Raw genomic sequence first — 16576 nt, 5'->3', positions numbered from 1 at the left:
TCCTGATTTGTTTTGTGGAGCAGCCCAAACCTCTTTTTAATCAGTGACTAGTCTTGGTGGTTTCCTGTCATCATCGATCATGAGGAGTGCACCGATCCGCAACCAGATTTTTTTCAGCCACCGAGACTGCTTACTGTTTTAAGCACACTGTTTAGTAGGTAAAAAGTATATTGAGACAGCCAAAAAAGGGTCAATTTGAGTAAGAGTTTAAAGATAAAATTATTAATCACACCCTGTAAAACAGTCCTGATACTTTGACTTCCTAACGTTATTAATTTGCAGTCTGTTTATTTATACCCTCTAAGTGTAGCCTTGCTTAAGCACTGAATGAATCGTTCATGCTTTTTATTTAGCATTAATACATTTATTCTCTGCACGATTTCTGCTTTAACGTAAAAAGGTAACACATGCACTTTTTGATTTACTGCTTGTATTTGTCAGTAGGCACTTGGAATCAGCAACTCATTAATTCTGTAGTGTCTGACCCCTCATCTGTGATTATTCACATTGCTGTGTACTACCCTATAGCAGTAGTATTAGCAAAGTCTTACATTTTAAATGACATTTAGAAATCATTTCTAAAATAAAGTCATGATAAAGTAATCTGAAATACCACAAAATGACTTTTATTTTTTTTTGCTTTGTGCAGTAAGCAGACTGTGGAATTTCCCTGCACCAGATGTCATCATCCTAGTATCCCAATTATAGCCTAACAGAAACATGATCCAGCACATTTATCTTAGTGCACTAGACTCCTTCATCACCTGTAGTTTGTTTTTATCTGTGCGCACTTACACAAAGATGTAGTCATACACTGTTATTTTGCTCTTTCTTCTCTCTAATCGAAGAGTTTTGTTAGTCATGGCTCCTGTACCTGGAGGGGAAAAATAAGTTGGCTTGGATATTTAATCCGTTCCAACTTCATAGTGCTGTTGACCTGAGCCCCTGCCCTCCCTTTCCTTCCCTGGCCAGGAGAAGTGAACTCCAGGAGAAACCCCCACAGGGCCACTAACTTTTCCCCCAACTTATCCTGCGCTCTCTTCATCATTCTCTCTCTCTAATTACTTTTTCCTTCTCTGTTTCAGCTCACGTCTGATTTTAAAAGAAGCACGCCGCATATCCAACTCAGCTGTCTGCAGTTTCATTCTTATGTAGAGACTTAAGAATTGTTCAGAAAGACAAGACTCTGTTGCTTTCCTTCATCCTTGCTGAGGTCCAGACTTTCTGAGTCTGTCTTCACCCACCCTCCCTTCTTCTTTTTCCTCTCTCCCTCTCGTGTGACAAAACTGCAATGACAAACAGGCCCCGAACTGCAGGAAATCCATCTCACTTAGTTGGCTCTATGTCATATGCCCTCAGTAGGCTGGAGCCGTGCGCCACCCAGACGGGCTGCAGAGCAATACAGTTGTTAAATAAGTTTTAACTACTGTGCAATTAAAGGCAGCAAAAACTGACAGATAGTGAGAGTTTATATGAGAAAATCTGCTGGGTTAAAAATATCACAATGTGCATTGCATTATCAGAGGCTAGTCTGCTACAACTGACACAAGACAGAGGGAACTGGAGAAAGCTGACCCATCTCTGCAGACAACCATAGCAAAGCGATAATGGTGTAGTGACATAACGTGACAACTTGAGTAATTTGGTGTTGTAGACAGTATATATAATGTAATTTAACTACGTGAGATGACCTCCTAAGTCCTTGTCAGTGATAATGATAGATTACAGCTAATGATTTCTTTGTGCCTAAATGAAAAGGGCTAGCTTGACTGAACCTATTAGACTTACAATACCATAGACTTCTGCTACATTTATACAGTTGCAATCAGAATTAGGTTTGTTAGCAGAATTCACAAACGTTGAGCTGTTGGTAATAAACCAATCAAACAAGAATAATTTAAAGAACTCAACACAACTAATACAGCAAGAGGTTTTTCCAAATTCAACACTAAAACGCACTTTTCACGACTACTGCCATCTTTTTTACTTAGTAGAGCCACCTCCTGTTATGACCTGCTGCAAACATGGTGCATAGCCAGACACCACATCATTTGCAAATGTGTGCTTTTATAAAGGAATCTGTTCAGGGGCTGTTCAGGAGACTGGCCTAGTCATTAAAAGTCTCACTTTGTACTGAATTTGAATATTAGTTGTATATTTATGAATTGACCATTAATTGACCACAAGGGATCTTTAAAATGTTTCTGCACTTTTATATTTTGGTTGGAAACGGTGAGGGTGGGAGTAGTAGTAATTGGTTGTGTCTGAGAGAGTAAGAAAGAGCTTATAGTCCGGATTTAGCGCCATCTGATTTTCACTTTTTTGGATGCTCAAAGAAGCTTTAAGAGGAGGAAGATTTTCATGTGATGATGATGTGACAGCAGCGGTGCATCAGTGGCTACACGCTCAACCAAAAACATTGTTTGCTGATGGCATTAAAAAGTTGGTTTGACGCTGGGAAAAATGCATTGGAAGATGACTGTGTAGAAAAGTGATGTTATTTGTTTTTGAAATTCTTAATAATTTTAAATAATTACTTACAACTTTTACTCAAAAGGTTGTAGTGTATTTGACTTGTAGTGGGTGTTTCTTTGACCAGAAAAAAGCAAGAACACAACCACAGGCAGGCCACCAATCCACAGCAGGGTACTCCCATATGTAATGTAATAATATAACATATTTAATTATACTGCTATAATTCTTCAAGAGTGGTTTGATGAATGCCAGAATGAAGACTTGAACATTTATTGCTCACCCCAGTCACCAGATGTAAACTTCACTGAGGTTTATAGGAAGTTGTGAAGTAGATATTAACCTTTGTTAGATCTCCAGCTTTATTTTCTCTTAAAGAACAATAATATGGTTTAATATCCCACTATAAACTATTTTTTTGAATAGCATTCCATATATGATTTAAACTGATCTTGGGGCAAATGCCTATACATTTTATTAGATTTAATTTAATGCAAACCAATACAAAACATTTATTGCTGCAAATAGATAATCTAAATGGCACTTCATGTACAAAAGTATGCAGGCACCTGATCACAAGCTTCCAAAACTATGGGCAATAATATGGAGTCGGCATCATTTTACAGCTCACATAAACAATAGAAGTTTCAACATTTCATAGTCAACTTCTCTCTGAATGTTTTCTTTAATATTTTGGAATGTGTCTAAGATTTTGGATTTTTGTCCATTCAGTCAAAGGTGCATTTGTGGGCATCAGGCACTGATATGGGACAAAAACGCCTGACTTGCAGTCAACACTCCAAATCACAAGACTACACATGCATAGTTGAAGCATTTCTTGTGATGATTTAATTACAGACCATTCTTAAGTCAAACTTTAAAAGTATGTGTCAAATCTTTGTGAAATTTTACCAATACATGTTTTAATGCCCATAATATCATATTATTAAACATTTTTGTTTGACATAGAATAAAAAATTAGAACACCAGTTCCAGTTCCACAGCTTTTCTAGCTCCACCATGACAGGTCTGCACATGTGAAAGCACAAAGCAACAGAGTATAATTTTCCTTAAAGAAAGCATACATCAGCAAAACTGTCATCAAACTATTACATCTAAAGACACATATGCCAAGATCAATCCAAAAGGTTCTGGGTATTATTTGTGTGTATCTTGGACAGTTTAGTGATTGGAAGTGGCTTCCAATCTCACGACAATCCTTCAGCAGCACATCTTTCTCATCAATCACCTCACGCAGGCAGAACGCCAGCAGACACATGTTAAGCTGGGAAAGGACACCTAATCTCATGCTGCCATCTGAGTCGAGCTAACTGTAGATCTGCCTTCAGGTGTCAGTCTGTAGAAAGCATTTAAGAAAACCATTTTAGCCCCAAAAGAAGCAATGACATTTTGTTCTTTTTAAAAACAGCAAAACTTCTCATAACTTCATCAGTGCTGGAATCTTTTAAGCAGTATGTCAATACATCTTTGTCAAGCCTGAGTCTGGTGCTCAGTCTCTTTCTTTGTGCTCTTATGACTTATCTTGAGGCATTTGAAAATGGAAACACATCACACAAAATTACAACTTTTGGCAGAATTTGTTCTTGCTTCTCAAGGACACAACCTCTCAAAAAGTCTCCTCCCATGGCCCATCGAGAAATCCCCTTTCTTACTTGGCCGCCATGGTCGGGTTCTTGTTCTGCACGTGCCCGTTCCTGTCTTTAGAAAACTCAAACAGTCCTTCCACTCTCTATGCTTGCCTCTTCATCTTAATCTGTCATCATGTGGAGACACCAGTGGCCTAGTGTACTCAATACTCAGTGGCTCTATCCAATCACTTGCTTTTTCTCTTCCTCTGTCCCTCTGGAATAGTGAGATTGAGTTAAGATGTTCTCAGGAGAACTAGAAACTTGAGAAAATGCGAAACAAAGAAAAGGGAAACCCTGCCAAAGCCACAGGATTTGAGGAAGAATGTGCAACAGGCTCACATTCCATTTGATAATAATTTTGTAAATCGCCTGGCAGTGAGTCGTTGATCTTTTTCATGCTCAGTTCACAGCAAATTTGTTACAAATAATCAAATGTGAGTTGCATCTTGGGCCAGAATGGACCAGATCTGCCAAGAAATTTCACTTGAAAGGATAAGGTTTTGGGATAGGAGAGCATACCAATATGAGAGGGCAAACCATGAAGCAATCTTTATACAACATGAGGGATTTTGTACTTAATTATTTTAAGGGAGCACAGGTTCATGTTTACACTGTTTACATTATTATAATTACTTTAATTGTGATGGCAAGCCATGCCATGACTTAATATTTAAATTGGTTAGATACACTGGCACACTGTCCCAATTACCTAAAAAAATAACAGATAAACAATTACAAGGTACATGGCTCTGTGTGAATCAGCATCAGTACAGGATATCAACTAACTAACTAAGTTCATGTTCAGCTTTTATATTAGTCTCTCCTGAACTTTGGCTTTGTTCTTTGTACTTAAAGCCCGGAAGAGGGTGAAAGCGAGGGCATTCAGCTCTGACCACCAACAATGAGCCTGGATCATCTGGAACGTCACGTCTTGATTGCATTGTTTCCTGCTGCGACGATTTATTAGCAAAGACTTCAAAAGAGCTGTAAACAGACTGGCAAATACATCAAGGGCCCACGTGCCTGATTCATTCAATATGAAGTTAAACAGAGCTGTTTACAATAAAGGCTTTTAACCAAACTAGTCAGTTCCTATCAAAGGCAAAGTAGAGCGAATAAAAGCAAAGGTGGAATCAGGAAATAATTGAGTCTTAATGCCTATGAGGAAGCGTCCCAAGCCCAAGCATATACTTTGAGTTTGTTTCATTTTTGTTTCTCTCTCTCTCTATTTTTTCTTCCTCATTTAGTTTCTCTGTAACTCCCTGTTGCATACACATTCAGAGGTCTGTGGCAGCCAAGAGCTGGGCTGAAACCTAATACTTCAACTGAACTTTTTTTAAGAGAATAAATAATCAGGACCAGCGAGATGTTTGCACTCAGGCCCTTAACCACCACTCTCTTCTAGATTTTTCTCTCTGTGCTTTTTAAACAATCGTTTCTTAGTGCACTTTTTCTTACAGGCTGGAACCAATTCTTAGCTAAACAAAAAACATCTCAGTAGGCGAGGAATTGTGGCAGAGAGAGGGCAATGCATTTTTTAAGGATGTTTTTTTAATTAGCATTACTTTGTATGTGCTGCTAAAGTATCTGGGATGTTATTTGAAGTTTGAACTTTTCTGAGTGTGTTTTTTTTTTCAGGGCAAAAAGCAGATCATTCATTTAATACACTGTAAATCACTGTAAAACAACAAATCCATTTTTGTTAGGGAAAACCTACCTAACGTAAGTTTCTAGCCAAGCTCAGGACTTAGTAACAGCAGCTACAAACAGTGCTGTGGCATCCGTGCTACAGATGGTCTCATGCTGCCCTGCTAAGGCAGAAGGCAGTAACTGCTCATAGAGTCAAGAGAATAAAATGACTTAAGAGTTTACTTGAAGTTCAGCCAAACAAGTAGTAGTTACATATCATTGTTTAATGGCTAATTAAATTGTTATTTTAATCCATTAAACAAAACTATATGGGAAAAAAAACAAGTAATTTGGGAGATACTTGGCAGACTTTTCCATAAAGCTGGTCAGAATTAGTCTTTGTACAGATAAACACAACAACCACGTGGCTTTTAAAAACACGACTGCTCAGAGTTCAAATTTAGTCAGCTTTTCAAGGCTTAGCATAGATGTTATCACTTGGTAAGTGTTGCTAATGGGCTTCCAGCTGTTTGGGTAAAGACTTAGAGTAATGTCGGGGATCAGTGGAAAAGTGGACAGGGCTGAAGTAGCACCGTCCACACAAGGCAAACTGTATCTGACAAATTCTTTAATAAAGGCAGCACTCTTGCAGTCAAATCCCTGAGTTGAGGTCAAGCCTCAAACCAGGATTTGCCAGGTCCAATCTGAGTCAGCAATCTTACCCTTATATCAAAGCTGGAGGATACAGGGTGAATAATCTAACTGCATTGAGTAAATTGTGGAGAATATAGTAGTGAATTAGAGACTTCTGCTGTACTTCCACTGGTTTCTGTGGACCAATGACAAATGTAAAAAGGCTATTCATCTGTTAGTGGACAGGACTAAGTTATGTGGTAATGATACATACATAATATTACAGTTATTATGGTATATATTTAAAGCTTGCTATTAGCTAAATTGCTGAGAATATCATGTGAATCCACCATGACACTGGATTCATGCTTGTAATTTTAGTTTTGGACTGTAGCACCTGCTGAGAGAAAACAATAAAAGTCTGCATTCAAAATCAAATACTGCAGACTGAAATGTTGTTATAGTGAAATTATACTGTTGGCAGTGCACATATTTAACATATTATTAGGTACAGTTGTACGAAGTTTTGGATCTGGTTAAAACTTTGTATGTTATAGTTTATTTAAAACTATTCCATAACCAAATATGTTATTAAATGGGAAGATGCTTAGTATTCTTAGTGACAAAAAGTATTAGCAAAACATTACTAGGTGCCAGTAATTAATTTGTGCAAGAAAAGCTAGTAGTAATTTTATTAGTGCACAGTTAGTCTAGAGTGGTTATTTGAAATAGATTAATGAATAAAAAAATTAATTATTTAATAATCATCACCCTTTTCTGTATCACACACCTTTCAAGTCACAAGTTTACTTGTCTTAATCCACCACTCAGAACCCAAGAAAGACAGGCATCATTCTCTGTACTAGCACCCAGGTAGTGGAATACACTTCACCTGTCTGTTTAAACATCTGAGTCTGTCACCATCTTCAAATAATGATTAAAGACCCACATCTTTACTCAACATGCACTAACCTAACAGGGTTTCTGCATATTTGTGTTCTTAAACTGTGTCTAGATATGTTTACTGAGAAAGCACTTCTGTAGGTCGCTCTGGTCAAGAGCATCTTTTAAAAGCTGAAAATGTAAGTGTAACCTAAATAGAGTTTTAAAGCACACTGTCACCACATGTGACATTTCACCTGACATGGCAACCTTGCAGAGCTTGCAAAAAGCATGCTATTAAGATGTAAGATGAACTGGATCATTATATGAAAATGGTAAAAAAAAATATATAGATCAAAGAGTTTCATCTTCCATCCTCATGTTTTTGAAACAGGTACTTCTAAGAGACATGTGCCAACGCTAAGGATCATGAGAGGTGCTCAAACCTGTCGGCACAGCATCACATAGCACATGCAACAAAGCCAAAAGCATGTCTGTGCTCCACAGGCAATTACACACAAGTCTGCAAAAGAATGCAGAGCACACATACATTAGGAAACAGGCTCCTTGTTGCACTGGGCCCATTATGAGCTGAAGATTTTTGCAGTCTAGCCAACAGACTGCTTTGACAACAATGAGGAGGCCTGTTGGACCAACTCCTTCAAAAGTAGTCCAAGCACTGCAATTCCTGCTGCAGTGGCAGTGTGTCAGTTAAACAACTTGTGAGTTTCTATAAAGAATGTCAAATCAAACAGCCGATCTGGGTCACTTTGTGTTTGACTCTTAACCAAACCAGTCCCTGGAATATGTTTTCGATTGAGGCAGCCTCTGGAATATGTTTTTCCAGCTCTGAAAAATAAGGAACCCATATTTTTTTTGAAATACATCAGAAAAGTACATGAGGAGCCAGAGTCTAATATTCAAATAGGTAATTGGCAGGTCATCCCACTTCAATAGATTCAGCCATTCCTCCAGATTTGCACAAGTTGTTTTTCAAACAGAGTGTTTTTCCACCACACCGACTCAGTCTTGGCTTGCCTATATATGAACGTGTATGTTTTTAATTTTCAAGAGAGGGAGACAGAGAGGCTCTGTTGGTGTGTTCATGTGTTTTCATAGCAGGGTGTGTTCTTGGATTCCGCCACATTAGGAACGTCACCCCCAGGTGCTCTTACTCTTTTTCTGTTTCTCTCTCTCTTTCTCTCTTCTGCACATTTCCCCCTTCTTTCTCGCTCTCTCTCTCTCTGTAAATAAATACCTACAGGATTAGGTTGGCAGCACAGTGGGTATTGATTGACATCTGAAAGGCCAGAGTGCTGTTTGGGCTTGCTAAAGAGTGAGAGAGACAACACACCAGGAGACTCAGTGTGTGTGTGTATATGTGTGTATGTGTGTGTGTGTGTGTGTGTGTGTGTGTGTGTGTGTGTGTGTGAGTGTGTGTGTGTGTGGTGTAAAACGTGTGAGAGGAAACTCATTGTCTTTTGCTAAGTTGTTGCCACCCACACCTACAAACCCCCCCAGCACCCAGATAAGGTTTCAAATCCATCCGACTCCCCCTAGCCACTGTTTCATTAGGACCTGTGTTAAAATTCCAGAAACATGCACATACCCTATTTAACAGACTCCAGCTCCAAAATACATTTAAGGGTTTTCTGCGCCTCTTGTTAGTGCTCAGGATTATCGGTGCTTAAGAAACCTTGTTATTATTCTGGAATGCTCTCAAACTGTAAGTTTTGGTATAGTTGTTATTTCTCACACGCTCTGGTCTGCTATCTTATGTGCAGCAGTGCCCCCTAGGACCTAAAATCCCCACTAACCTTAATTACCTGGTTAGTGCATGACATGTGCATGGTCTGTTTTGGATTATTCTTAGTATCAATCACTTAAAATAATTTACTGTAATATTACATCATGTGGAATTAAAAGAAATGAAATTACCATTCATGTGTGGACTGAAAAACACAAATATTAACCAATATATGACAATAATGACATATTCCTGGTACCTTAAAACCCATCCATCACTGTAATTGAAATTCATCATCTAAAGGAAACACTAAGCTAGCTTGTGCTGTTTCCTCCTGTAAGTGCTCCAGAGCCACTGGCAGGTCCAAAATTTATTATGACGGCACTAAAAACTTTACACATATAAACAGTAAAGACCTCATAAAATAGGTGTTCTAAAAGATTAAAATCTCCCCTCTCTAATCATATTAGTTAGTTTACTATTTATGTTAAAAATAGAAGAGTATAAATAAAGAAATAGATGATGCAGTTAAGGGCACAAAGTTAAAGCACAGAGTGTGCAGCTAATACATTATCTGATGTTCTAATAGAGCACAGATCACATACAGATTTGTTTATTTAATTTTTTTAGAAAATTTATTTTTATTGCTTTTGTTGTGACATCAGCATAACTGCCAGGTTGCCACTGTTGGGCCCTTGAGCAAGGCCCTTAACCCTCAATTTCTTAGATTGTATGCTGTCACAACTGTAAGTCGCTTTGGATAAAAGCACCTGCTAAATGCCGAAAATGTAAATGTAATGTAAATGAATGCATATATAAGGGGGTCCTGAGGAATACTTTTTGCTCAGACAGGTGATTATGTGTGTGCAAGCATGTATTTACAGGGGGTCTGAATACTTTTGCTCAGGCAGGTGATTGTGTGTGTGTGTGTGTGTGTGTGTGTGTGTGTAAGCATGTATTTGGTGAGGTATGAATACTTTTTGCTCAGACAGGTGATTGTGTGTGTGTAAGCATGTATTTGGTGGGGGTCTGAATACTTTTGCTCAGACAGGTGATTGTGTAAGTCATTTTATTTACTATTTCTGATTATGGGATGGCACAATTGGTATGAAATAGTTCAACCTATTAATTGACTCATTACATTTTAAAGATTTATTTTAAGTATTAATTTAATGAAATGACATTTCACCCAAAATCAGTTAAAATTACTGGACAGGTTAAATATTCTTAAGCACCTGGTATAGGCAAGTGTTGCTACTGACTTTATATTTATATACTTTTAATATGTAAATACCATGCACAATTTGTGATGTCTTCTTTTAAAAATAATTTATTCACCTTCAGTAACTGATTCATCTCAACCAGGGTTTAAAGTGGGTCCAGTTTTAACCAGAAACACTGGGCACAGTACAGAACAACACGCTTATGATTACAGCAATCGATGGCAGTGCATCACACCCCCACCCACCAATTCACTCACTCATTCACAAACCTAGCCAGCAGATCATTCAAATTCAATTGGCAATGCCCTCAATTTATAGTGCACTGGAAGTAAATAAATAATTATATTAATTCCTATGACCTTCACAGTCACAAGATCTGAACCCAGCTAAACAAGTAGAAGATCTTGGATTTATCTTTTTATCCATCAGTCTACACCGCCATTAACAAAAACTTTGTAGAGAGATTTTTTGGTAGAATAGTGTTTTATCCTTTCCATACAATTTTTGAGTTGACTGTGTTGGCAAACACCCTATGTTGGCTTTTCCTTTCGGCACATTTCGTATGTCACTGAATAAATGTAAGAATTTGAATTTAGTCCTGTGAAAACTGTGATTATCATTTTTAGCATGCAACCTTAAACTTAGTTTCCAAGGGGCCTTAGAAGAGGCCAAGGGGCGTTCCAAGTTTGTTGGATAGATAAAAAGGCAGCAGGATGAAGCAAAACTGACAAAAACCATGGTACTTACACAGCGCTGCCATCTCTTTGGGAAGGTCCGCTCCGAAGCGGCCGAACAGATTGCCATTGGTCATCAGATCGAAGGGGGAGTGGCTCCTTATGGAGTTGAAGGCGAATGGGTAGACAGCCGGTGGAAAGCCGGGCATGTGACTTCGGTTGGTGGCCATGGTGACGCCACAGGCAGAGGCTCTGGCTGGCTGGCCCTGTCGTCCCTGCCAAGCTGCCAGCGTGATGGAGGTTTAGTGGTTGATGCTTGGGCTAACTTTAGTGCCACTTGGGCTTACTTCTCTTGGCTTAATCCAAGCCAGAGGACCTGCAGAAACACAAAAAAGCATCGTCTTTTAATTAGAAGAGCAAAACGAGTGGTTACAGAGTAAATCAGAAAGGATAAGTGACACTGCATCTCTACTTGCCAAAAAGTGTGTGTGTGTGTGTGTGTGTGTGTGTGTATAAAGGCTCCTAAAGTACAAAACGTACCAGAAAAAAGCAGAGCGTCAATAAAAATGAAAGAGGCAAAGAAAAAAGGGGTGGAGAGAGGGGAAGGGAAAATAAGAGAGTGGTTAGGAAAAAGAAAGCAAGAAAGAGAGAGAGAGAGAGAGAACGCTTGTTCCTGCACTTCTGAAAGGCTTCCAGACTTTTGCAGTGCTTCCAGGCTATGCCATATGATTTAAATCACCAGAACTCCACAAGAAAGAAACTCTCTGTTTTTACTGCCAGCTCAGCTCAGCCAGGCTCCAGGCTCTGCCCTGCCCCACTCACCCCAAAAAAGAGAGACATAAGACAAAAAAGATGGAGGGCGCCAAAAATTTGCTTTTGTCTCTATATCAACACTAGTATTTCCTCCAATCTTCTTAGATTTAACTCTCACAGATTTGTGCCGCGCTGTCCGTTTTTTTAAGGCTTGCCCAGAGTCATTTTAAGAGTGGGTGGGGGCCAGTGGCCTGCTCTCTACATGTGGGTTTTTTTCCATGAATGCACCAAGCCAAAGAATTCCGAGCTTTCTGGAAGTGTGGTGGCTTGTGCAGCAGGGGGGGAGAAGGGGAAAAACAGCAAGGAACTGGAAATAAACGCATTGCGGAGAAGGCCTGCCAGTTAAAGTATGGATTGGCTAAGGGGAGCGACTCAAACCTTGGCACTGGGGGGCAGCAACGGTGGCGTGATGCCTGGAAAAGCAGCTACGGCTTTCCAAGACATACATGACTACTGCCTAGATTTCTGTCTTATATTTACGCAAACTTGCAAATGAATAATAGCTAAAAATATTGATTTATTTCTTTATTATCTTCAAAGGGAAGGTTTACAGTAATGACTATTATAAGTTATTTGGTTTAAGCACCTGATCAATATGTTGATACAGTTCTACACTGATACAAGTGGTTTCCTCAAGAATGACAAGAGCATTAACAGAACATTAACAGAGCATTAATAACGTGTAACTAGATGATGTAAATCTATTTTGATATAATACTTTGGCCTTCACCGTATCTGGACCCAGCTGGATTTGTGTGTTAGCCAGCACTCTCCATCACTGTTTAAAAAAAACTGGTATTCTGTCCCTTTGGTACAATTTTAGATACTTTTAGAATCATTGCCTGCCACTGTGCATTGAAGATGCTTATGGTGGCAATACACCCTAATTTATTTTTCTGTTAATTGGTCATCTGTCTTTGTATAAAAGGGTTGCCATGGTCACTCTAACCATCACATTCATGGCATGCAAAGAGAAGCACAGACTGCAAAGTTTCCATGTGTGCCATCTTTACACCAGGCCTCAAATTTTTTACTCACTGCTTGAGTCTTTCTTCTCATGTCCTCTAAATATACATCTCCTAATAGACACACACACACACACATACACACACACATACCCCCTCTGCATGTCTTTCTGGCTCTTTCTCTTTCAACAGAGCCAGTTAATTACAGCCTACTGCTGCAGGCAGCTTGAAACCGCCACTAATTTAGAGTTCCATTACGGTAAACTGTTCCACATGTGCATCCGAGGCTCAGGCAGCCCTTGAGTGGCCACGTCTCAGGAAGGAGCACGGCGGAGAGGCACCCGCCCCCAGCCAGCCAGCCAGCCAGCCACCACCACAGGGCCTTGCCATCCCTCGCTCTTTTTCTGTTTCTCCTTATTTCTTCACGTCTTTCTGTCTCTCTTGTACTTTTTGCGAGTGGGTCTGTTTTTCATTCGCTCTCGTCTTCTAAGGGCTCCCCAGTTTCTTCTAGCCTAGACAAAGACCGTGGCTTAACCCCCCTTTTTTCACCATGTCTCCCCACCCTCTGCCCCGTCTGCTTATACAACGCCTTGTATGACCTCGCAGAACTTTTCCATATGTAACAGATATCATTTAGTAGTCGGCACACAAAAGCCCAAGTTTCACGCAGGTGCCTCGAGACCTGGTCTGTTGCGACAGAACAAAAACTCGAGCATTTTTAAGTATGAGGAGAAGAAAGTCAGTCTAGGGTCACATCCTCAGCTGGTACACTGTCATTAATAACATACAATAAGAGATGTGTTTCCTGTACAGTTCAGTCAAAGTTAGGAAATGGCTACATTGTCTGACTTCTGCAATATGATGAAAAGTTAAAACTTCTGATTCTTATTATTATATCATTAAAGCAGTGGAAGTCAGATATAACAGGTATCTGTATACATTCATTCAATCAATCAATCATTCATTATCACTGCTCCATCCTGGTCACAGTTTCGGTGGGTCCATTTAATTGGGCTAAAGACAAGAAACATCCCGGACAGGTCACCAGTCCATCACAGTGCATGCACAGACACACAGACACAACTAGGGCAATTCAATAACTTCAATTAACCTGACTGCATGTCTTTGAAGCATGAAGCATGCAGAGATAACCCACACAGACACTTACAGACACTTACAAACACCATACAAAAAGGACTCTGGCCACCCAAGCCTTTTTAGTTTTGAGGTGACACTAGGGTTGGGCGGTATGACGATATTACCGTATACCGCGGTATTTAAAAATTGTGACGGTATTAAAAAATGGTGACGGTATTTTTTAAATGTGAAGCGCCAAATTTCTGCTTCAGGTTTACCTTGAAAACTGAGACTTTAGGACATGCGCGCATCCACAGTGAGGGAGGGGTGGGAGGGGTAGGCGGTTGGAGCTCGCTGATTGGCTGTGGGGTGCCCACTGGTGATAACACAGAGAGACGAGTGAAGAGCCACACTGGCTAGTGTTAGCTGTGAGCTAACAAGCAGAAACTGAAAAACGGCTCGTCTTTTAATTTTTCAAAATCAACATTTTTTATCAGTTCAACCGGAAATGAACACAAGCGCGTGCATGCGCGGACATGCACTTATTTACTAAATATATCTTCAGTGTAAATCGAGCACAAGTGTTGAGAAAAAGGAGCAAACAGTAATAATAACGTTACGCCCAATCCACTGTTCTGACTCGTCTGCCATAGATTTTCCTGCCTATGTAAGAACTATTTTTTCCTAAATAAAAGCGCTATATTAAGAAAAAAGAATGTCTCACCTGTCGTGTAATTTGAATTATAAAATATATTGTCTGGCCCTTTAAGAATGTTAAGCGCACTATAGGGCGTAGGGAGCGAGTGTGTAGGGAAGAGATCGGATTTGTACCGTTTCCGTGCTCGTGTTTTGCACTGAGCTTGTGTGACATGTAAAGTAGCGTTCTCGTTAACCACTGAAATGTTTGGACTTTGAATTATTTTAACACTATTTTACATCACCGTCATCGCAACATGAACATTTACATTCATATTTTTTGTTACGGTATAGAACTTAATTCTGGATTACAGGCATAACTAATCGTACACGTTCATACACTTTTAAGAAATATCTGTAACTATAAACTAAGCAGTTAACTTTTGAAATATATTGAAGTGTGTAGCCTGCTATTATTCAGTTTTGTGTGGGCAGAGAGAGATTACAATGCCAAAATGTTATGTGTTAATGTTTGTGTTAAAGTGTAATTGATGGTAAAGACGGTATGACGGTATGAAAATCGGCAATATCGCCCAACCCTAGGTGACACCGCTACCTAAATTATTAGACTCATTATCTCAACATACATGTTATAATATTTGCATCTATATCACCTGTCTCACATCTGTTGAATGACTTAAAGCTTCAGTTTGGAATGTTTGGTCACAGTGGTTGGACAATTGACAATTGAGATTTCAAATTTAAATTCATAGATTTTAGGTCAGATTTGGAATAAGTATTTTAATTGTCATTACAGAAACCAAATTTATGAACTTGTCTTTCAAAATCTTCAAATTAATTTGCATATACCAGGTGTTTCCTAAAGTCTATTAGATGTCTCCACATTTCTAAAAACAGAACAGTTATAAAATGTAATGCAAAGTTTAGAGACCACCAGTCAAATTCCATGTTTTGTTGATTTTTTTATTACTCTTTATTAATTGTATTCATTGTTAATACATAGTCTATTGAAAGCAAACAGGTAAACATACTTTTGAATAAACAATTACTGTTCAGATAAATAAATGTAAAAAATATATACAATTTGATCAGGGGTGTCCAAACCTTTGCATACAAATATATAACTGCTGGGTGTTCATAAATTCAAAGATCTCTGACAGACATGTTATTGTGAGACATTGTAATCTGTTATATGCAGATTATTTTGATGCTGTGCGAAGCAAGTTAATAAACATTTGACTGTATACTTCAGCTTTAATTTGATACACATTTTTCATTTTACCATTACATATTACAATCCACTTTGTTTTAATGTCATTTAACACATCAGCAATTTTTAAAGTTTCCTATTATGTAAGATGGTCAATTCTGTGTTTAGCCCTATGCTTGACTGACATATGACACATGATATTGTAGAGGAATTGAACACAAGGTACAGTACATAAAAAACTAGGGACCTGCTTTATAGTGTCAGCGTTTGAAAACTACATGGAATACCTTTCACGGATCATCACTGAAATGCAGAGTTAGCACTACTGCTATCTATTTATTTATAATATATTCTGTTATTCTATAACACTTTATGTGTTGCATTGATTTATAAGTTGTATTACTATCAAATGATCAGACAGTCTGATAAGATTTGACTTATTTCCTCCGTTGTAAAGAGTCATGGGATTGAATACTATTGGAACAGCATGTCAAAAGTGGCATTTTATTGTTCCTCTTTTTTTCAGTGAGATATTTTTTGTCACAATAAGCACTGTAGTTTCAAGTTGTACTATTTGCTAATCTCCATCCACTTTTTGTTACATTTACATTTCCTTCGTCTTGCTTAGTCTTTGTCTCCCAGATCGGAAGCTAATAGCTAACTTTACCCTATTTAATGCACCCTGTCATTAGCATGACCTTGTCACATTGTGCAACAATGAAATATTTGTTCAATTATAAAAAATAACTATCTGTGGCAGCCCCAGGCCCTGCAAATGGATAAAAAACAAATGTATGTAGCGGTTAATATTAATCATTCAGCACAAGGAGCTGTTTCATCAGCCCATCACATTTGAATTCACAAATGTTTGTGTGTGGGCCGTTGCTTTGAAAGAACATTTAAGGGAGGGTATTGTTGTTGTCGAGTTCCAAAACTGTCTAAAAA

The 16576-nt window shown here is 38.7% G+C and overlaps 1 protein-coding gene across 2 annotated transcripts in view; it reads right to left on the bottom strand.

Annotated features, from left to right (window-relative positions):
* The window catches only part of rarga (retinoic acid receptor gamma a), a 54162-nt gene that overhangs the window by 19266 nt on the left and 18320 nt on the right, over positions 1–16576 (bottom strand). For both annotated transcript variants that reach the window (XM_063014858.1, XM_063014857.1), the window contains exon 4: positions 10983–11285. In XM_063014858.1, coding sequence (XP_062870928.1) covers positions 10983–11139 — 157 coding nt within the window. In that variant the 5' untranslated portion in view covers positions 11140–11285. The remainder of the gene's footprint in view (positions 1–10982; positions 11286–16576) is intronic.

The sequence above is a fragment of the Trichomycterus rosablanca genome, chromosome 19, assembly GCF_030014385.1.
Source record: "Trichomycterus rosablanca isolate fTriRos1 chromosome 19, fTriRos1.hap1, whole genome shotgun sequence".
In the NCBI taxonomy this organism is placed as follows: domain Eukaryota; kingdom Metazoa; phylum Chordata; class Actinopteri; order Siluriformes; family Trichomycteridae; genus Trichomycterus; species Trichomycterus rosablanca.
The sequence above is the reverse complement of the archived record's forward strand: the minus strand, read 5'-3'. Positions and strand labels throughout refer to the sequence as shown.